The sequence below is a fragment of the Pelophylax lessonae genome, assembly GCF_965119305.1.
Source record: "Pelophylax lessonae genome assembly, chromosome: 6".
Lineage (NCBI taxonomy): Eukaryota > Metazoa > Chordata > Amphibia > Anura > Ranidae > Pelophylax > Pelophylax lessonae.
In genome coordinates, this window is record NC_138773.1 from 39,114,613 (window position 1) to 39,138,526 (window position 23,914).

At 43.3% G+C, this 23,914-nt stretch overlaps 1 protein-coding gene across 1 annotated transcript in view; it reads left to right on the forward strand.

Moving 5' to 3' along the window:
• Nucleotides 1-23,914, forward strand: part of LOC309558538 (uncharacterized protein) — a gene marked incomplete at its 5' end in the record, with an annotated part of 169,828 nt that overhangs the window by 72,244 nt on the left and 73,670 nt on the right. Inside the window, 3 exons of the mRNA XM_082261617.1 lie at nt 6,218-6,565; nt 6,658-6,963; nt 20,683-21,030. Of these exons, the coding sequence (XP_082117743.1) occupies nt 6,218-6,565; nt 6,658-6,963; nt 20,683-21,030 (1,002 nt within the window). The remainder of the gene's footprint in view (nt 1-6,217; nt 6,566-6,657; nt 6,964-20,682; nt 21,031-23,914) is intronic.

Here is a 23,914-nt window from a genome sequence, read left to right on the forward strand (position 1 = left end):
TACTTCTGAAGATTTGAGGGTGCTGCCTGTTCCATACTCCCCCTACTCCTCATCTAGCCTTTTAGGGGTACAAACAATAGTAATTGGGGCCTAGTGTGGTTGTGTACGTGTGATATACATACACTTTTTTTGGATCATATTTTCTATTCCGCTATTTAATCAAAAACCTTTGGGGATCAGTTAAATTGGGGGATAGTCTGTGTTGGTACGTGTGAGAGAGATCCACCTTTCCAAGTTGTTGGGGTTCATCTCATACTTCTGAAGGTTTGAGGGTGCTGCCTGTTCCATACCCCCCCTACTCCTCATCTAGCCTTTTAGGGGTACAAACAATAGTAATTGGGGCCTAGTGTGGTTGTGTACGTGTGATATACATACACTTTTTTTGGATCATATTTTCTATTCCGCTATTTAATCAAAAACCTTTGGGGATCAGTTAAATTGGGGGATAGTCTGTGTTGGTACGTGTGAGAGAGATCCACCTTTCCAAGTTGTTGGGGTTCATCTCATACTTCTGAAGGTTTGAGGGTGCTGCCTGTTCCATACTCCCCCTACTCCTCATCTAGCCTTTTAGGGGTACAAACAATAGTAATTGGGGCCCAGTGTGGTTGTGTACGTGTGATATACATACACTTTTTTTGGATCATATTTTCTATTCCGCTATTTAATTTAACTGGGCCTCCATGCGAGACCTGTGTGCCTTGTTGCGCTGTTTTGAGTACTCCACCAACATGGCCAGTGGCAATGACGCCGTTCTCAGCTTAACTATCCCACTTCTATGCCTCCTTGAAAAAACAATTCGGGCGATGATGGAAGAGGATGTGGCACAGGATGAGGAGGAGGAGGAGGATGAAGAGGTAACATTTCCAAGGCTTTCAGGGCAGTCATTCGCAAGGGGCTCCGAGGGTGGGTTCCTGCACACGCAAACGCCAGGGACGCAATTGTCCAGCAGGGGCACAGTTCTGGAGGATGAGGAGGATGAGGAGGAGGAGGAGCTGGAGGAGGAGATGGAACCATGTTCACAGCAGGGTGGCACCCAGGCCAGCTCATGGCTATCACTGGTGCGTGGCTGGGGGGATACAGAGGACACGGACGATACACCTCCCACAGAGGACAGCCTTTCGTTGCCTCTGGGCAGCCTGGCACACATGAGCGATTACATGCTGCAGTGTCTCCACAACGACCGCCGAGTTGCCCACATTCTAACTTGTGCTGATTACTGGGTGGCCACGCTGCTGGATCCCCGTTACAAGGACAACGTACCGTCCTTAATTCACTCACTGGAGCGCGATCGCAAGATGCGCGAGTACAAGCGCACGCTGGTAGACGCCATGCTGCTGGCATTCCCATCTGACAGCGGGGCCACAGTGGAAGCACAAGGCAGAGGAGGAGGAGGAGGAGGTCGCCAACGCAACCAGGGCACCGCCAGCACCTCAGAAGGCAGGGTTAGCATGGCCGAAATGTGGAAAAGCTTTGTCAGCACGCCACAACAAACAGCAGCACCAGCAGCTCAGATGGAACGTCTTAGCAGGAGGCAGCATTTTACCAACATGGTGGAGCAGTATGTGTGCACACGCCTACATGTAGTGAATGACGGGTCTGCCCCCTTCAACTTCTGGGTCTCCAAATTGGGCACATGGCCTGAGCTTGCCCTTTACGCCTTGGAGGTGCTGGCGTGCCCTGCAGCCAGTGTATTATCTGAACGGGTATTTAGCACGGCTGGGGGCGTTATAACAGACAAGCGCAGCCGCCTGTCCAGAGACAATGTGGACAAGCTCACGTTCATTAAAATGAACCAGGCATGGATCCCACGGGACTTTTCCGTACCTTATGCAGAATAGCAATGGATACCGACCTTACCCACCCATTGTTCCATTTTTGCTCTTTCTCACTCTTTTGGGGTGTACCCTCATTTAAAATTTTTGAAAAGAAGCAGTGTTGGCTACCTCGTCCTCCTCCTCAGGGCCAGATTAATGTAGGGGCTATTGGAGCTGCAGCTCCAGGCCCCTACCTTTTATATAGGCCCCGGGTTGGCCATATTCACTGTTACCGCTCTTCTGTCACTTGTAAACACAGAAGTCTGGCTTCTATGCTCGCTTCCCCAGGCAGCACCCTCAGAACCTCCCCACACAGCGTGAAGGCCGGACAAGGAGGGACAGTTGGCGATGCATGGATGTGTTTATGGGCTTCAGAGACAGCATCCCATGTTGAATTAGGCATGCATGGCTGCACCCTTCCTCCTCTGGGTGCATGGCAAGGCACGGCCCTTAAGGCCCTTCAAAATCCTCAGCACCAAGCCCATGATGCTGTTAATCCGGCCCTGGTCCTCCTCCACCGCCGCTTCCACCTACACCGCCCATAGGTGTGCGCAGCCTATTGCATTAAGGTGTGCACCCCAAAGTTGAAATACACATGCATGTGTTTGCCAGCAGGGAGAGTAATGTATCGGGGCCATGTACCTGTAGGCAAGGAGAAATAGAGCAGAGCAGGTCCCAGGGAGATCTTTCCCATCTCCTCACTGGCAATGCTATGTGCCCTAGGTGATTAGGGTGTGCCCAGGCACACCCAGCACACCCTGTGCGCACGCCTATGTCACCGCCACATCCACCACCACCTCAACCTCCCTCCTACTCCATATGGGCCTCGTCCTTCAGAGATGAAGAAGAACATTGTTTTATTTTTCTGTTTTTTTTTGTTGTTTTAAGTTATTTCCCTATCCACATTTGTTTGCAGAGCACTTGCCATGCTCTTAATTACGTTTTGCTGCCATTTGCAGCACTCTAGCCCTTTCCTTTGGTGTTTTAGAGCCATTTTAGTGCCTTAAAGTTCGGGTCCCCATTGACTTCAATGGGGTTCGGTGTCCGGGAAAAGTTCGGTAAAAGTCCGGGACACGGACCCGGACTTTTTTTTAAAGTTCGGCCGAACCCGTCGAACACGGACATCTAGGTGTCCGCTCAACCCTAGTCTTAACCACTTAAGGACAAGGCCTATTTTTGACACATGTCATTCACAAGTTAAAATCAGTATTTTTGGCTAGAAAATTACCTAGAACCCCCAAACATTATACATGTTTTTTTTAGCAAAGACTCTGGAGAATAAAATGGCGGTCGTTGCAGTATTTTTTGTTAAGTGGTATTTGCGCAGCAGTCTTTCAAACGCCATTTTTTGGGAAAAAATACATTTCACTGCATTTAAAAAAAAGAAACAGTAAAGTCAGCCCAATTGTGTTGTATATTGTGAAATATAAAGTCATGCCAAGTAAGTAGATACCTAACGTGTTACGGTTTAGAGAGCAACAAACTACGAGATGTAAAAATCTCCATAGGTGACGCTTTAAAATTTTTTAATGGTTACCAGTTTAGAGTTACAGAGGAGGTCTTTTTCCAGAATTATTGATCTCGCTCTTGCGATCTTGGCGATACCTCTCATGTGTGATTTTAACACAGTTTTTGTTTGCGGGCACGACTTACGTATGCATTTTCTTTCATGTGCAAACTCACAGGGGCACTTTAAAAAAAGTTTTTCCTATTTATTTTATTAAAATTTTTATTTTTAACACTGTTTTAAAAAAAAAAAAAAATCTGATTACTTTTATTGCTGTCACAAGCAATGTATACATACCTTGTGACATTATTAGGCAGTGACAGGTACTCTTTATAGAGGGATTGGGGGTCTAAAAGACCCCAGACCCCTCTATTGCACTTCAAAGTATTCAAAATGCCAAAATCAGCATTTTTGAATACTGACATTTTTTTTAAATCTGCGCCATTGGCAGCTGAGTAAACCTGAAGTGACGTTGTCTGGGTTACATGATCGGAGACCCGATTGAATCCAAATCTAGGTTTGTTTGGGACTCCAACCAGCCAGCGGATGTGCCAGCTGGTTGCTCGGGTCTTCTGGTGGGACGGGAGACCCGGGCAGAGCTGCGGAAGGAGGCGGGGGGTGGGGTTCGCCCCCTCCCGCTCGCTGGGATAATGCTGAGCTGCATCGGCTATTATCTTCTGAAAGCTGACCGCCGGCCCAGTACAACCACTTCTGCAAGCCGACATACAGATATGTCAGTTTGCGGGAAGTGGTTAAGCTGCATTGGGATGCTATTCAGAATGAATAAGAAAGCATCCCACCAACGCCTATACCATGTGAATGGGCCCTTACTGTTTACCTACACAAAGACTGAATAGACACGTGTACATCAAACTGGGATGAAAAAGAGAATTCTATTTTTTCACCACCATACAACAGTTCAAAAAAAGAACATCCATGCACCATCCCATCATACTATCACTTTTACATCTTTTCCACAAATTTTATACTAAATCCAGTAAGATCCAATATCCAAAGTGTAGCGGCAATTAGATTGGATTTTCCTGGAATGAATTTGGCTTTAATGAAAGAGAGAAAAGAGAGGGCATTTTCGTGTTTCTGATCATGCGCGGCCTTTGTCTATCGATTTTTAGCGGACGCATACTGTACTGATTAAACGGTTGTCATTCGCTAGGCTATCATACAACAAAAGTTTTCGTGTTTGTCCCTTCAGATTTTGTTGGACGACATGCCATGATCAGCTGTCGAAAGCTGTGTACTAACGATCGGATTATTGTGCGATCAATTTGAAAGCAATTTTTTTCGTACGATTATCTGATCATGTGTATGAGGCATAAGGCAGATCTCAGATTGCAATGGACAATACCAACAAAGAACACAAATCAATGTCTGCACATAAGTTACCTTCATTCACCTTGAAAGAAATAACAATTGTTCATAAAATAGTAATTCAGACAGCTGCTAAATGTGTCAAATGTTGAAACAATCTGCAGGTAACAGAATCCTGAAGATGGTTACTTAAGCCCCGTACACACGCAACGATTATCGGCCGACTGATCGTCCGACTTTTGTCCAGAGTTGTGTTTTGTTGGTTGGAATGTGCCTAGACTGCACACGAATTTTCTCGCCCTACAAAATTCTACTTCAGAAGTGATGTCATGTGTTGGTTTGCTTTCTTTGTGTTCTTTCTTCTCTGAGCATGCCCAGACTTGCTCATTAGATTTTTTCCCTGTCGAAATCTGTACTGACTGCACGAAAATCGGCTGTGTTTTGACGGCAGACAAAAATTTTATAGCCTGCACACCAGATTTTTTCGGCCGAAAAGTCGGAGTCGGTTGTCGGAAGCATCATACTAACAAGCCGAAAATCGGCAGATCGGTCGTCGGACGAAAATTCCCTGCCGATTTTTGACGCGTGTGTACGGGGCTTTAGGCTGAAAAAGAAAAAAACACAAGTTGATCTAGTTCAACTTATTAAAAAATTACATAGAAAATAATATTAAAAAACTACATATACAGAACCCTATACCCACAGTTGATCAGAGGAAGGCAAAACACCCCTATAAAGCATCATCCAATTTGATCCTCTGGAAAACATTCAGAATTGGTGGTAAGATCTCTAAATGTTAAAAGAGAAGTATGGGGTTCCTAATTTTTTCCCCATTTATACTTACCTGGATGGATGCAGCATCCCTCCCCCCGACGCCTCTACACTGAGAGCCGAGCAATCCAACACTGCCAATTGCTCGCTTCTGACAGCTCCCCGAACAGAGAGCTGCTGCCTGTCAGTCACAACACTCTGCTTTGCCCCTTCCTCACTCATTGGAGCGCTGGGCTGTGGAGGGGCGGGGAGCGGCCGGCTAAGGCTCTCAGCAGCTTGCTGAAAGGCTGAGCCGGGTGTCGGTTCAGACACCTGGCGGATCCTGACTTCGTGGTTGTGATCACGCGGTGCCTGGACTGACTTCTGTGACGTCAGCAGAGAGCGGACTTCAGACTGCTCTCTGCTGAAAACGGGTCCCAGGAGTTCAGAATGAACTGCCCTTCTGTGATCCATAGGAGATTTACAGCCAAACAAGGTTTGGCTGTACATCTCCTTTAATATCCAGTTACAGTTTTTTTTAAAAAACAATGTACTGAGCTGGCCAAAACTCATTCCTTAGAGAGTCTATTTGACAAAGATATTATATATATCTCTTTCATTTTCATATTCACATCTGCCCACCAACTGTTCAGAAATCTAAATAGATGTTTATAAGATAGAGTGCTTCTTATATCATTGGAAAATAATGCAATTTGGCTATAGAAAATCACACCCAGATGGAGTTGTCTGTTTAGAAAAAATTTTGTTAGGTAAAATAACACATTTTAATATTATAATCTCACTTCAATTCATAAAGGTCTGTCCTGGTGCCCGGTGGTTGAGGAGGTCCCCATACCCCATGTACTAACAGAGCGACCGAACACTCTGCAATACAACATCTCCGGATACTTCCCTGATCCTGTGACTGTGATCTGGTACAGGAAGGAGAAAGGAGCCCAGGAATATATTCCTCTATCACATGATAAGAAGTACCAGATCCCAGACATCCAGTCCCAGAGACAGTCCGATCTCACCTATTCCTGTACAGCCAGACTGCTCTTCATACCAACCGTGGCAGATGGAGAATCGGAGATCATGTGTAGAGTGTCCCATCCCAGCCTGGAGAGACCCATAGAGAGAAGATCAGGACCTCTACAGGTGCTGGGTGAGTACAGAAGAAATGTACAAAGCAGAAACATTTGTGTCACAATGTACAAAATAAAAGTCTTCCCTTACATAAATATATTGTTCTTGCAGCTAAACCGAAAATCAGGAAACCACTAAAACCTTCTCTGGGCACCGGGAAAGTGACGTTCTATCATTTCCTGGAGAATTTCTATCCCAAACACATCCAGATTGAGTGGCATTACTGGTCAGGAGAGAAGCTGAAACAACGCTGCCCATCCCAGGAGAAATATACAGATAATCTAAATAAAACGGTCAGTGTTATGAGTGAATGTGAGGTTGCCGAGGAACTTTTACAGAGTCCGGATTTCGAGGTCCGAGTCTCCTGGAGACACGAGTCCATGGATGAGGAGGAATACAGGGAATTCTCTGTAAAAGGTAAAGATAAGATCACATGACCGGCACAATATATGAAAGAAATAAGGTACAAAGGAACATTTATGAAAGTTTAGAAGGATACGGATCTATTTATATTCCTCATTACATGTGAGTAATGAGTTTTAGGCTCCATTTCCACTAGTGCCACTTGTCATGCAACATAAAGTTGCATGACAAGTCACAGCCCCTTGATTTCAATGGCACCCGTTCCCATCTATGCCACTTTGAAAATCAGCGACTTTGAAAAGGTGCCTGTGCTACCTTGATGCTACTTTGATCCAGAGAGTGTAAAGCTGCACTCAAAGTCCCACAACTTAAGAATCGCACTAGTAGAAACAGCCACTAGGCTAGAGTGCGACTTTGGAGTGCAACTTTGATCCAACTTTACACTCTCTGGATCAAAGTTGCATCAAAAGTTGCATTAAAGTAGTGCAGGTACCTTTTCAAAGTTGTTAATTTTCAAAGTCACATGAATGGGAACGGGTGCTGTTGAAATTAATGGGCTGTGACTTGTCATTATACTTTGTGTGTCCAAAGTTGCATGATAAGTCGCACTAGTGGAAACAAAGCTTTAGTCTATGTTTCCACTATTGCGATTATGAGTGCGACTTTGATGCAACTCATATCCAACTTTACACTCTCTGGATCAAAGTCACATCAAAAGTTGCATCAAAGTATTGCAGGTACCTTTTCAAAGTCGCTGATTTTCAAGGTCGTATAGATGGGAATGGGTGTCATTAATTAGTTGCACTAGTGGAACTGAGCTTAAGGCCCTTTTCACACTTGTGCAGCCTAAAAGTCGTGTGATTTTGCCGTGATTTTGACTGGACTTGGAGCAATGCCTTAGGGCTCTTTCACACGGCCGCTCCGCTGTTTTTCTCTGCTGCGGGACTTTTTTTTTTTTTTCATGGAGCGGATGACATTTGTGTCATCCGCTTCGTATGTCCGCATATCATCCCATCTGTTTGCGGATGATATACGGACATAATGTAAGTCTATGGGCATTGCGGATGTCAGCGGATGACACCGCTGACATCCGATTTTCCTTCCTTTCCATTTTTTGAACGGAGGAAAAATAGGGTTCTGTTCCGTTCCAAAAAACGGAACAGAACTGAAAGGAAGAAAATCGGATGTCAGCGGATGGTATTCCGCTGACATCCGCAATGCCATAGACTTACATTATGTCCGCAAATCATCCGCAAAAAAATAGGATGATTTGCGGACATACGGAGCGGCCATGTGAAAGAGCCCTAAGTCACACAAGTGTGAAAGGGGCCTTAGTCTACGATTCCACTATTGCGACTTTGATGCAAATTTGATCCAACTTTACACTTTCTGGATCCAAGTCACATCAAAAGTTGCATAGATGGGAACGGACACCATTGATTAGTCATACTAGTGGAAACATAGACTTAGTGTGGTTGCCTGTACTATGATGATTGTAGACTGTGAGCTGAGACACCCGAGCACTTCCAGCTACACTGACAGTCCCCCCCCCCCAGCACAGCTATACTGTATATGTGCCCCTCCCCTCCAGCTACATTGTATATGTGCCCCTCCCCTCCAGCACAGCTATACTGTATATGTGCCCCTCCCCTCCAGCTATACTGTATATGTGCCCCTCCCCCCAGCTATACTGTATATGTGCCCCTCCCCCCAGCACAGCCATACTGTGTATGTACCCCTCCCCCCCAGCACAGCTATAGTGTATATGTGACCCTCCCCCCGTATCCTGTGTGAATTAGTTCTGCATTTTCTCATGAATTAGGATGTACAATGCATCCTTACTGATGAGAGAAGATTGGGCGGGAACCTATGATCAGCTCCTCCCATCCTGTATACGCCCACTGGCTACACAGGAACAGTGCCCCTCCCTGGAAGTGATGTCACTGGCTTTCAGTAACCACACCCACTTGCTGCTCTTGGACTCAGCAGGAAGAGGAAGTGAAGTCATGTGACCGCACTGAATACTGCAAAATAAAGGTAGAAAAACCGGGATTTTTTCATTGTGACACATAAGGCTGAACTCCGCTCACATTAATGATTGCAGGGGAGAATTTAAGTATTAGGCTGGACTTCCACTTTAATGATTTCACCATTTAGAGTATTTGTCAGGCAGCTCCATGAAATTAAATTTGTGTTTTGAAAGTATGTGTGAAAGTATTTTAGGTTGAAGAAATGCGTAGGTTAAATAATTTCTGGAGCTGACTGTTAAGTAACTGGAAACCTTCGGGTGTTTATCAGAGAGAATAAAGAAAGACAAAGTAGCAGAAGGTGGTCTGAGCGTGCACCTGTCTTGGGGGCTTCATTGGCATTGCAATATTTTTTCCTGTAAAAAAGTATAATGTATTTTTTGTTTTAATTTGCATGGCCCCCTGCATGGAACTGTATTTAGAGCTGAACACCACACCAGTACACATTTCCTTATATAACCAGAGCCACAAAGCATCCCAGGAAGGAGTTTAGGGCCTTTTGGGTGTCCAGGGGTTACAGTTTTATTAAGTTAACCATCAAGTGCATGCAGTATAGAGCATCTGCCTGTCCCTTCAAAAGGGAGAATTGACTTGTGGGTAGTTATGGGTATGGGTGTGGGACAGAGCCAATACAGACAGTGCAGATGAGGCAGCTTCTCAGTATCTATTGCAATCCTAATAAACTCAGTCAAAGGAATGGGGGCCAAGGATGTTACCTTGCCTATTGCTCCATCCTGCTTTATTCCGTCTCTGTGCATCACATTTATTAACATCAATTATTTTTCTTGAAAATTGCAGGCATTTTTTGTAAACATGAATACATGAGTCAGAGTAACATACAATAAATAAATATCAAATAATTACATAATGACTAGTTGCAGCTGCGCCTGTTCTTCCATTTTGTCTCCGTTTTCTGGTGTTATTGGGGTCCCATACACCTTGGGGATGGCAGCAGAGACTTTGGCTCCCAAACACCCTGATTGGTGCCGGCTGGGACTCTTTACAACCAGAAGTGATACAATGCAAAATTGTAATTTACTTCCGGCCAAACATTTTGCTCCATCTGTGGAAATGTCACTGATTATACTGAGACCTCGTACCTCTTTGCCTGATACCTGGGTGTCATATTTAGGGTAATTTGCTCCTTCACTCTCATATACTATGTATATTGAAACTTAATTGATGTGTTTGTATTATATGTTACTCTGACTCATAGATTCGTATCATGTTTATAACACTCTGGTTTCATGCTTGATCGCATTAAACATGCAAATACCTATAATATGCTAGTCCTGCACCTTTTTTCCCCCAATTTATGTATCTGGGAACTGATAGGATTGTATCCCTATTGGGTAGGGTGACCAGACGTCCCTGGTTCCTCAATCCGGGGACAGTGTCCCCGGATTGAGGACACTGTCCCCGGAGCCAGTCTGTCCCCAGTTTTGTCCCCAGACTGCAGGGGCGGCGCTAGGTGCAGGGCTGATCCTGGGTGGGTGCTGAGGTCGGGGGGTCCGCCCCAGGTGGCACACAGTGACTGGAGGGTCTCAGGCCAGCGTCGCCCACTGTGTCAACTTTAATTTGAATCACCAGTGACCGCTGTCACACAAAGTTCCGCCTCCTGGTTTGGCTCCTTTGATAGACAACCCAATTGTCCAATGCCAGGACATGTGCTGTCTAGTATAGGTAGGGGCCAATCCAGGAGGTGGGACTTCTGTGACGACGGGTGCCTCAGTGATTCAAATAAAGCGGACACAGCGGGCGACGTCAGTCTGTGATGATCTGGCCGGCTGTCTTCTCTCTGATCCCCTGCACTAGTAAGGCTGCATTGATGGGCACTGGTCAGGTTGCATTGCTGGGCAATGGGCACAGCTGAGCCCTGCATTCTATATGTAGTGAACTCCAGAGCCCTGCATTCTTTATGTAGCACACTCTAGAGCCCTGCATTTTTTATGTAGCGCACTCCAGAGCCCTGCATTTTTTATGTAGCACACTCCAGAGCCCTGCATTCTTTATGTAGCACACGCCAGAGCCCTGCATTTTTTATGTAGCGCACTCCAGAGCCCTGCATTCTTTATATAGCGCACTCCAGAGCCCTGCATTCTTTATGTAACGCACTGCAGAGCCCTGCATTCTTTATGTAACGCACTCCAGAACCCTGCATTCTTTATGTAACGCACTCCAGAACCCTGCATTCTTTATGTAACGCACTCCAGAACCCTGCATTCTTTATGTAACGCACTCCAGAACCCTGCATTCTTTATGTAGCAAACTCCAGAGCCCTGCATTTGTTGTGTAGCGCACTCCAGATCCCTGCATTCTTTATGTAGTGCACTCCAGAGCCCTGCATTCTTTATGTAGTGCACTCCAGAGCCCTGTATTCTTTATGTAGCGCACTCCAGAGCACTGCATTCTTTATGTAGCTCGCTCCTGAGTCCTGCGTTCTTTATGTAGCGCGCTCCTGTACTCTGCACTCTGTTTTTTCTCTATCTTATTTTCATACCATTTAGTAGTTAGGGATAATCGAACTTTTGAAAAGTTCGGTTCGGCCAGAACATCCGAACTTCCCGAAAGTTCGGCCCGGATTTCAGAACCCCATTGAAATCAATGGGACCCGAACTTCGGTAATCAAAAAACACCATTTTTAAGCCCTAAAACCCAATAAATGCCCCTAAAAAGTGCCTAGGGTTCTGGGTCATGCCCCATTAACTATTAATCACACAAAAAAAGTTATTAAAAATTTTCATTTTTGATAAAAAAGCCAATTATTGAAAAAATTAAAAAAAAAAAAAAAAGAGAGGTCTAAAAGGTGTACATGTGAAGTTTCAGCTCTGTAGCATGTCCAGAACCATAAAAAAAAAAAGATTGTTTGTATTAGAACACTTTCAGATCACCAATATGGCCTCTCGGTTTGCACAGCACCTTACCGCCTTAATAGCAGGCATTTTTTTGGGTTCTTTGGAGTCAGAAAAAACATCTGAACTTGTGTATAGTGGTGTATATACACACATACTTATATGTTCATACACACCTAGACATATATAGGTGTGATAGTAGCAGAAATATATGCTTGGGCTAATGAAATCATTTAAAACTAATATATTTCTGCTACTATCACACCTATATATGTCTAGGTGTGTATAAACATATAAGTATGTGTGTATATACACCACTATACACAAGTTCAGATGTTTTGCCTGCCTCAAAAGAACCCCAAAAAATGCACAAAAAAACGCTAGCGTCAAAAAAAAAAAACGCCCAGGTGTGTTGTTGCAGGCATTTTTTGGAGGACCCCCCGGACACAAAATCACACAAAAAAAAAGTTCTTAAAAATTGTAATTTTTGATAAAAAAAAGCCAATTATTGAAAAAATTGAAAAAAGAGATTTTTTGATTTTGTATCTTTGGATTTAGTATCTGGGGGGTCTAAAAGGTGTACATGTGAAGTTTCAGCTCTGTAGCATGTCCAGAACCATAAAAAAAAAAGATTGTTTGTATTAGAACACTTTCAGATCACCAATATGGCTTCTCGGTTTGCACAGCACCTTACCGCTTTAATAGCAGGCATTTTTTTGGGTTCTTTTGAGTCAGAAAAAACATCTGAACTTGTGTATAGTGGTACTGTGCACAAGTTCAGATGTTTTGCCTGCCTCCAAAAACCCCCAAAAAATGCCTGCAACAACACACCTGGGCGTTTTTTTTTTTTGACGCTAGCGTTTTTTTGTGCATTTTTTGGGGTTCTTTTGAGGCAGGCAAAACATCTGAACTTGTGTATAGTGGAGTATATACACACATACTTATATGTATATACACACCTAGACATATATAGGTGTGATAGTAGCAGAAATATATTAGTTTTAAATGATTTCATTAGCGCAAGCATATATTTCTGCTACTATCACACCTATATATGTCTAGGTGTGTATGAACATATAAGTATGTGTGTATATACTCCACTATACACAAGTTCAGATGTTTTGCCTGCCTCAAAAGAACCCAAAAAAATGCACAAAAAAACGCTAGCATCAAAAAAAAAAACGCCCAGGTGTGTTGTTGCAGGCATTTTTGGGGGGATTTTGGAGGCAGGCAAAACATCTGAACTTGTGTATAGTGGTATATATACACACATAATTATATGTATATAGACCCCTAGCCATATATAGGTGTGATAGTAGCAGAAATATATTACTGTAAATGATTTCATTAGCGCAAGCATATATTTCTGCTACTATCACACCTATATATGTCTAGGTGTATATATAAATATATGTATGTGTGTATATACACCACTATACACAAGTTCAGATGTTTTGCCTGCCTCCAAAACCCCCCAAAAAATGCCAGCAAAAACACACCTGGGCATTTTTGTTTTTTTTTTGACGCTAGTGTTTTTTTGCATTTTTTGGGGTTCTTTTGAGGCAGGCAAAACATTTGAACTTGTGTATAGTGGTATATATACACACATAATTATATGTATATAGACACCTAGCCATATATAGGTGTGATAGTAGCAGAAATATATTACTGTAAATGATTTCATTAGCGCAAGCATATATTTCTGCTACTATCACACCTATATATGTCTAGGGGTATATATACAGACATATATGTGTATATATACCCCCTATACACATGTTCAGATGTCATGTCTGACATCAAACATGTCCTCAAAAAAGCACTGGCAGTGGCAGCCCCTGCAGCATAAAAAATGCTTGGCTGGTGAGAAGCCATATTCCTGTCCCGAAGCAACTCAGAGAAATGATCATTTCTCTATAGCGGTCACCCTGCTATGGAAGGGTTTTGTCACCCTTCCATAGCAGTCACTGTCAGTTAACCCTACACTACACTACGGTCCCCTTACACTTAACACTTTCCCTACAGAAACTAAATTTTTGAAGCTAACTTAAGTGTAAAGGAGCACTCTAACTACACTAGATATCCCTTTCCTCACACTAATAATTGCTAAATGACACTTTTAAAGTAAAATTAACAGAACTGCTTCCACTCTCTTCCATGTCCAGTATAACAATGCTAGGAATATGGCTGGAGCGATCTTATATACTGGGGGGCGTATTCACTAATGATTGGTCTAGGGACCCCCTAGTCACTCCAATCACATTCCTAGCATTCTCCTGCCCCCTCAATTGGCTTTTGCTAATGGTTCTGGTCCAATCACGGGCTTTTAAAGCCCATTTCCTGAAGCATTGCATTTTGGTCAGTTCTGGTTGCCGAATTTCAAACTTTTTGGGCAAAAAGTTCTAAATTCGGCCGAACCTCGAACACCCAATGTTCGGGCCGAACCGATGGTGGACCCGAACCGTTCGATCATCCCTATTAGTAGTCATCTCTTAAAAATTTCTTATGGATGAAATGTGAGAAATAACATTTATTTCATACAATCATTCCATAAACACATACCACATACACTGCATATATCATTTGAGGAAAATATGCTTATAAAATAGTTTACCATTTGCCAATAAAAATTGTCCCCGGATTTAGTTAATTTTTAAAAATCTGGTCGCCTTACTATTGGGACTGTAGAACCTGATTATCAGCCGCGTTATATTTTGTTTTATTTTACTAAGGCATGCTATGATTCATTAATATAATTTTAGGCTGCACTGTGTTAACTTAGCAAAAAAGATTCAGACTTACAAATTCATTTTCCTGATGGGTTTTCTTTAAAGTGGAAGTAATCCTTCCTATTGTTTTCAGCCAGGGAAGCTGCCATCTTGGCCTCTGTTTAATCTTCAACTGCCAAGGTGCAGCACATATGATCAGTTATGACGTCAGCCGTTGAATGGTTTGACAGTTTGGTTGAGAGCACAACCAATGTGACAGTTACATTCCCAGCACGTGCCAGTTATGGAACTGTTTTTTGAAATTGTTAAATCGATGGGTTTTACCGATATTTAAAGCGGAGTTCCAGCCATTTACTCACCTGTCCAACGGTCCAGCGATGCGGCCGCCGGAAGCCTCGATCCTCTCCCTCGGCACCGGCATCACTGCTGTGGGCACCCGGCTGTTACAGTTTGCGGCTTCACAGCCGGGTACCCACTGCGCATGCGCGAGTCGCGCTGCGCGCCGTGATTGGCCGGCAATCTTCTGGGACCTCTGACGTGTCCCAGAAGATTGCAGGGAGGGAGGGGGAGAGGAGAACTTCCGCTCAGGGCGCCGCGGCGCTCCGAGCGGAAGTGGGAGCGGGTACCTGTCAAAACTAGGTACCCGCTCCCCCCCCCCAAAAAATGACATGCCAAATGTGGCATGTCGGGGGGTCAGGACTCCCTAAAGCGGAAGTTCCACTTTTGGGTGGAACTCCGCTTTAAGGAAGGTCCCTCAAGACGTTTATATACTGTAGAACAGTGGTTCTCACCCAGGGTTCCTCCAGAGGTTGCTGGGGGTTCCTTGAGCAATGAGCAATTTCTGCCTCTCAGATAAGTTCCTCTGACACCATTGATCTTTTTAGCTAATTCTTCCCAATGTCCACAAGTGTAAGGAACAGTCACCCCACGGACCATCACAGTAATGTATCATGAGATGTAAATATAGTCTTTTTAGCAGGGGTTCCCCAAGACCTGAACATTTTTTCAAGGGTTCCTCTGTGTTGAAAAGGTTGAGAAAGGCTGCTGTAGAATGTCCACAAGTGGTTAAACCCTACAACCTATAAGAACTACTCAACACAAGAGCGAGCATGGATAACTTCTGGATCAGATGACTTCTGGAGACTTGGATAACCTCATGATAATTTAAATGTACAGGCAGTCCCCGGGTTACAAACAAGCTAGGGACCGTAGGTTTGTTCTTAAGTTGAATTTGTTTGTAAGTCAGAACAGGTACATTTTTTAAGTGTAGCGCCAAAACAAAAAAAAAAATAATAATAATTTTGAAGTATTTTGAATAGCATAGGGATGGGGGTAACACCCCGGTACCATTTTTTGTGCTGTCTGTACCCCTGTTCAGAAGATTTCTCCTCACTTTCTGTCCCTATGATAATGAGATTTTGATAATTTTGGGTTATTGTGGAAACAAGGATTGGTGATAAAGCTTCAGTGGAGACACCTTTTTCCCATGAGAACTCTTCCAGGAGTGAATTTCCCTTCCTAGGGGGAGATTTCTTCTCACTTCCTGTTGTCTCCCTCCGTTTGTAAGTAGGAGTCGTTTGTAAGTTGGATGTTTGTAACCCGGGGACCGCCTTTATTGTATATATTTGTATTAGGGTTGCACTAATACCAATACCGTACTTGTACTTGTGAAGATACTCCAATACAATAAACAGATGCTTTGCGGTGCAATTTTAGCCCATACAAAACAAATGGGCTCAAATCGCCCTGCAAATAATCGCATGCGATTTGAACGGGAATGCAGTGCCATTCCTGTCTGAATCGCATGCATTTTCCTGCACAGCTCCTGTGTGAACCCAGGCTTGTCATGGTGATTTCAGTCGAGGTTAACACAGGAGCGGTGTGGGAAACCGCATGCGATTCAGACAGGAATCGCACAGCATTACTGTTCAAATCACATGTGATTCTTTGCAGTGCGATTTAAGCCCATTCATTTTGTATGGGCTCAATATGCACCGCAAAGGTATCGATACTTGGTTTCGACAAGTACATGACCGGTATTGGTGCAACTCTAATTTGTATTATGATCCCCAAGTTGAATTTTCAGCTACACTTCTACAGCAAGAACTTCTCAATAGTGTTAGCTTACTTTCCAATTTTAAATAGTAAAGAACTAAAAACTTTGCATTTATGTTTAAAGTGTATCTAAACCCAAAATCAAAAATGTAATATGTTTCAGATTACTTGTCCTTTGTATAGTGTCTGCTATATTTTCTGAATGCACATTACAGTAGAATAAAAAGAGTGTGCTACTGATTTTTAGGGCCCCATGATATTTGAAAAATAGGATGTGACACTTATTACGCTACATAGACGCTCAGGATACCGCTACCTGGGAGCGTACTTAGTCCATTTTTTCCCTGTGATATTTGCGCAAATGTTTCTCAAAACAATATTTATGCTAAAAATACACAAAAATCATTATTAGCAGATACAAACACAGCAAATTTTACAAAATTCCTGCTAAATTCCTACTAAATTTTAAAGTTTAACCTGTACTGAGTTGATAAATACCAAATTTTTGTAAATTTTAAATTGAGCGTTTATGCAAAATGGTGAAAATCAAACCTACGCAAAACTGTAAACACCCACATTTTTCTAAAAATCTGGAGGTTTTCATGTTTCACTTACAGCTTTCAGTGATTGTAAAAGACACGCCAAACCATATATTTCCTGAAAGCACATGACCAGTAGAATAACGAGAGTGTTCTACTGATTTTTAGGGCCCCACGATTTTTGCGCATTGTTTCTCACAACAAACTTTTCGCTAAAATAACACTAAAATCACTAGCAGATACAAACACAGCAAATGTTACAAAATTCTGGCTCATTTCCTACTAAATATAAAAGTTTTACCTGTATTGAGTTAATAAATAACACATTTTTGTACATTTTAAATTGCGCCCTTTTGCGAAATGGTGAAAATCAAATGTACGCAAAACTGTAAAAAAGCATATTTCTACAAAAAACTGGAGGTATTCATTTTTCACTTACAGCTTTCAGAGTTTGTAAAAGACCCCCCTCCCCCCCTTCCCAAACCATATAATTTCTGAAAGCATGTGACCAGTAGAATAAAAAGAAGGTACTACTGTACGGGCACAATAGTTGTGCAGCACAAATGTTTATGAAATTGCTGTTTTCGTTTAAAAAACACTAAAATTCTTATTAGCATACAAAACACAACATAAATTACAAATTTCCTGCTAATTCCTTTTTCACATGGGGGGCACTAAAGCGTACACTCATGGAGGGCCATATAAAGAGCTGTGTTTACCTACACAGGGATGCACAGGTGCTCTGTGCATCCATATGCAGGAAGTCCCATTCATGTCAATTGGGCTGTAAGCACAAATATGACATCTGTTTGGGTGTAGATGCATGGCCCAAAACCTAGACAGTATTCATGGACATGTACCCACACGGATGTCAAGTTTGGAGTAGTGGCTGTGTCCATACATCCGCTGTGCCCCAACTGACATGAATGGGACTGCCTACACAGGTATGCATGGAACACTTGTGCATTCCCCTGCAGCCACTGTATCCCAATTGACATCAATGTGACTGCCTGCATGGGGATGCAGGGAACACTTTTGCATCCCTGTGCAGCTAAACACAGGCTTGTTATAGTATGCCCCACGTGAATGAGGCCCTAGGGCTCATTTAGACTTGTGGTTGGGGAGGTGGAAAAAATGTGCAGTTGAGCTGCGTTTTATCCACCCACCAACCCTCAACCCTTAAGGTGCAGTAGGCAGAAGACGGGGTTGTACATGCTGCAGCTGCAATCCGCTGCTTTGTGCCCACAGCAAAGTTGTTTTTCACCTGCCTAATGCTACACATTCAAGTCAATTGGAAAGTCCAGCAAATGCGCTGCAACCGCGTGCGATACATGTGGTTGCGGCGCATTTATCCGCAAAAATGGGGTTAAAACAGGTGGTGAGAAAGCAGTGGATGGCTTCCTCACCACTTGTCAGTAGCCACTGAAATGTTTACCTAATGCGGATTGGGCTTCAGAGGCAAGGGAGACTTCGATGCATGTCTAAATCTAGTAAAACCAGTCTACATCCTACAAGCAACACAGAATGTAGACAGTGGTGCATAAGGCAAAATACAGTGAATGCACCTGAGATCTAAATCATGAAAATGGAAGCAAAATAAATCATAAAGAACAATAAAAGTCCATACTGCAGGTGACGATGAAATCTCTCATAGCATGCTCCTGATGTATTCCAATCACCACACCGCATGAATAAACACCACCGCTCCCTATAGGTAATATACTCACCAGACTCTGGCATTAATGCGCATAGTCAATCGATAAAACAGGACCCTGTACAGGTGCCATCTCCATGAAGGATATCTTCAACTCATAAGCATTTAATAGTGGTGGGTGAAAAATAAATAAAGAAGACCATAGAGTGATACCGTAATAGAAAATTTATTAAATGCTAAAATCTTCATATAAACACTCACATTTCATGTAGATAAAATAGGCAGAACTCATAAATATGAGACGCTAAACAGATCCTGGTAGCAGAGAATACCGATAGGGCAACCTTAGTGTCTCTATTTCTCGTCTCCAAGCTCCATCTCTGGGTTCCACATACATCACTTCCAGTTACGGATGTGTAGTAAAAAAAGCTAGTTGCGCTGCAGCCACGTCCCGATGCGTTTCATCGTCACAACTTCGTCCTGGGATTAATCAACACTTATGCCCCTTCCATATGCCTGCTCAGCAGGGAATCTGTCTGCTGATCCCCGCTGAGCAGGCAGATGGCTGGTCTGTGTCCACTCCACTTATGCAGAACCGTTTATACCTGACTGTCATCCGATCTCCTATATGGATGGGAAATAGACCCCCATCTGTCTGTTTTTAGTGGATTGGATTGGATGTAGGAGGGTGTAAACGGGAGTAAGTCAGTTTACATCCACCGCTCTATAGAGGATAAAGGAGGGTCCAATTGGGTCTACCTGAAAAACTGACAGGCCGACCTTATTGGTCCACCCATGTGAAAGAGACATTAATATTATTTTTGTTTGTTTGTTTTTTACAGGCACAATTTTTTTTTATTTTTTTTTTTTACAGGCACAATTTAATTTTGTTTTTTAATATTTTATTTTTTTACTGATTTGTTTTTCAGGGGGGGGGGGGGGTTGGAGAGACATAAGGGGTCTGAATAGACCTTTAATGTCTCTTTTTTGAGACAGAGGAAGGGACTGAAGACAACTCCGTATCCTGACCCCCCCCCCCCCTCCCTGCTCTCCATCCTGACATTCACTGATCTCTCGGGCAGTAGCTGCAGCCATCGGGATAGGGTGCAGGGAGAGCCGGTCTGGGGCTCTTTTTTGAAATTAAGAAAGGGGGCTTGTAAACACATTACCAACCCCCCCCCCCCCCCACTCTCCACCCAGACTGTCACCGATCCCCTGAGCAGCAGCTGCAGCCGGTGGGAGGAGGTGGAGGGAGAGCAGCCCTGCATGGATGGGGTGCCAGGGATCGGTGAGGAGGGGGGGTCAGAATGGGGGGGGGGATTGCTATACAGATTTTTTATAGAACTGTGGCTGGAATTAATGCAATTGCCGGCGGGAGAGGCAGTGGGGGGAAACCGACAAATGCATCCAGCCACAGAGATTGGTACTGGAAGATGGGGGGGGGGGGGGGTAAGCAGCTCCTGATAAGGGTAAGGGGTGTGCTGGGGAGGGAGTGACAGTGGCAGAGGAAGGGGGAGGCATTTTAGTGGACAGGGCAGCAGGTTGATTGGAGAGACAGAGAGCAGTAGGAGATAGGCAGGCAGCGGCAGTGAGGGGGGGTGGTCACATTTTAGATTAATAACTCTGATCAGCGGATTTTAATCGGCTGATCAGAGTTATAGAATTGTTCAGCAGAGTCTGCTGAACAATTTTGATATAAGTTTATGTTCACTAAAGTGACCATGAGCTTATAGCAGAAGGAGAAATGAGATCTGTACGGCGTACGGGCCTGGCAGTGAAAGGGTTAATCTTCAGCTGTTATGGAATGCAAAATATGTTTCAAGGCTTTACTTTCTTGGTTCTATTAATTACAGAGTATGTGCAGTGAGCTATATACGTTGTGTACAATTACCTTTACTCCTTTATTAATTTGTGTAGATTTTCCCTGGAGGCCAAATGTGGAGATGTCAGTCCCACCCCTGAGGATCGGTGAAGAGGCCACCATACAGTGTGCAGTAACAAAATACTTCCCGGATGCTGTGACTGTGATGTGGTTCAGAAAGGACAAGCAATCCAGAGAAATGTATCCTGTGTCTTCAGATGGGATGTACAGAACTACTAATATACCAACAGAGAGACAGAATGATAAGCTGTATGGATGTAAATCATGTGTGACCTTCTCCCCCTCTCTGCAGAGAGATCCAGGTGTGGAATATATCTGCAGGGTGCAACATCCCAGCCTGGAACAGCCAATAGAGAGGAGTACAGGAGCTCTGCAAGTCACCGGTAAGTAACACATACACCGCAACACAAGAAGAGGGAAAGGAAGTTATTTCACTAACCACTTACTGCTGAACGTTCAAAAATGTCCTGGCAGCAAATGGTTATAACAAGCTGCAGCCATAAGCTTAGTATCATTTTTTACAGCCAGAGTTTATCTGGAATGAGAAAGGCAAATACCAGCCATCTGGGGAGCCTGGGACCAAGGTAAATGGCCAGGATAGCTAAACAGAGAGGAAATAGAGGAACATCTGTTCTCCAATCTCATCTGTGACTAATGAAGCCAAAAGTTACAATGATTTCATCTTTTTCTGTTCCAGAGCTGTGTTCACCTGACTGCTACAGCCAGGGAAGCAGCTAATCAAGCATGATCTGTACTTAATTAGCTATTTTGGAGGGCAGGAAATATATCAGAGGTCTAATAGACCCCTAATGTCTCCATAAAGAGTACCTGTCACCTGCCAAAAGCTATCATATAGAGCAGTGGTTCTCAATTCCGGTCCTCGGGACCCACTAACAGGCCAGATTTTAAGTATTACCTTGGGGGATGCAGACTAGAATACTGCAATCACTGAGCAGCAAATTAGATCACCTGTGATGTAATTTAGTTATCTTGCAAACCTGGCCTGTTGGTGGGTCCCGAGGACCGGAGTTGGGAACCACTGATATAGAGGGCTTGTTTTCCCCTTTGTGATAGCAATAAAGTTACATGAAAATAAAAAATAAAACATGTAAAAAATACATTCTAAGAAAATAAATGTAAAATAAATAAATAAATTAAAAAAAAAAAATGTAAAAGCATCCCTGTTCCAAACCCCGGGCATACACAAAAATGCAAAAGTGCTCATAGGTGTCGCACGTGAATGTAAAAAGTGAATACATTACACATGTGAGGTATCACCATGAACATCAGAGTGAGAGCAATAATTAATGGTTGGTCTTAGAACAGTGCACTGAGGACCAGTAAAGGCTTTTAAAGCATAATTTATAAAAAATGATGTTGCATTAGGTAAATACAGTAGATACCCAACATGTCAAGATGCAAAACGGAAATCTTCACAAACTACAACTCCTACAAACTAGTTTGTGAAGATTTCCGTTTTGCATCTTGACATGTTGGGTATCTACTGTATTTACCTAATGCAACATCATTTTATATATTTTACAAAAAATGGACATTATATTGTGTTTGTATGCACTAAAATAGCATATATGCTCAATCAATACAATTTCATATAGGCTTTAACATCTTAAAGTCATTTCAAAATTAATTTTCTATATCTTTACATCTTCAGGCTTAATTTAACCACTTTACCACCGGAGGATTTTGCTGTCTTCCGTCCAGGCCACTTTTTGCGATTCGGCGCTTTGCGAATTTAACTGACAATTGCGCTGTCGTGCGACGCCATACCCAAACGAAATTTACGTCCTTTTTTTCCCACAAATAGAGCTTTCTTTTGGTGGTATTTGATCACCTGTGCGATTTTTACTTTTTGCGTTATAAACAAAAAAAGAGCGTTTATTTTGAAAAAATAACAATATTTTTCACATTTTTTTATATGAAATTCCCCCCAAAAAATGTAAAAATCAAAAAAATTTTTAATTTTTGGCCAATATGTTTTTTGCTACATATTTTTGGTAAAAAAAATCACAATAAGCGTATTTTTATTGGTTTGCCCAAAAGTTATTGCGTTTACTAACAAAGGGAAAGATTTCTGTCATTTTTGGTGTTTTTTTTTTAACGCGTAATGGCGGCGATCTGCGATTTTTTTTTGCGGGACTGCGACATTGCGGCGGACAGATCGGACCCTTGACTGACATTTTTGACACTTTTGGGGGTACCAGTGACATTACTACAGTAATCAGTGCTATACATATGCACTGTTACTGTAAAAATGACACTGGCAGGGAAGGGGTTAATTTTATTGGAGAGGGAGGGGTTAATGTATGCCTGGTGCTTACTAACGTGTGTGGGGGGAGGTGACTGAGTGACACAAGGACAGATCCAGGGTTCAGCTATGCTGAACCCTGCAATCTGACCCTGCCTGTCACTTCAGAGATCCGCCCGCTGTGTTTACACACAGGCGGGCGGATTTTCAGACTCGATCCCCGACGATCGGGTAAGAGCAGCGGCAATCGCCGCTGCTCCTCCCCTGGCCCAACTCCCGCTGTGACTGAAAACAGCGGGAGCGAGCCTCCGGCGGCGCGCGCCGCCCAACAAGGGGCGGAGTCCAGCGACGTAGGTCTAACGTAGGACGGGAACGAGCCACTTTGCTGCAGTAGCAGCAAAGTGAGCGGGGCTAAAGTGGTTAAATAACTGGTGATCCTACCATGAAGTTCCCTGTTCAGGCACTTCCTGTTGTAAGGTGACAACACTCCCTGGGAGAAGGGAGTGGTAGTCTCTATCTCTTAATTTTTCTCCTGCATTGTCACCCTGTAACACACTCTTCTAATGGAGAATTGAAGTGGCCATGCTGACATTACGCAGACATACTCCAGTACTGTCAGCTTGAAGAAATCCTCCCTAAGAAATACCATGTAGCCACTTCTAGAGTGTATATAAACAAGACATGGCTAAAAAGACCGCTGGTGCACACTCAGCACGGGTCCTGGAAGCTAGTAGAGATTACTGGAGTAAGGATCTCTACAACAGTGATTCAACTTTCATGGGAATCCCACAGGTATGGCACCTACATACTTACATAAGCCCAAGCTGATCCAAACTAACTATGGAAAAATTGCCATACCTTAAATTCTTGTAGTATTTCTCTTAACTTCAGTCCTAGTGGTAGTGGCCACCAGGGGTTCATAGGTGAGCGCAACCTTTTGAATTTGGGTTTGAACCCCAAATCTCAAACACACATGCAAGGTTAAAATATGTAGTTCAGCT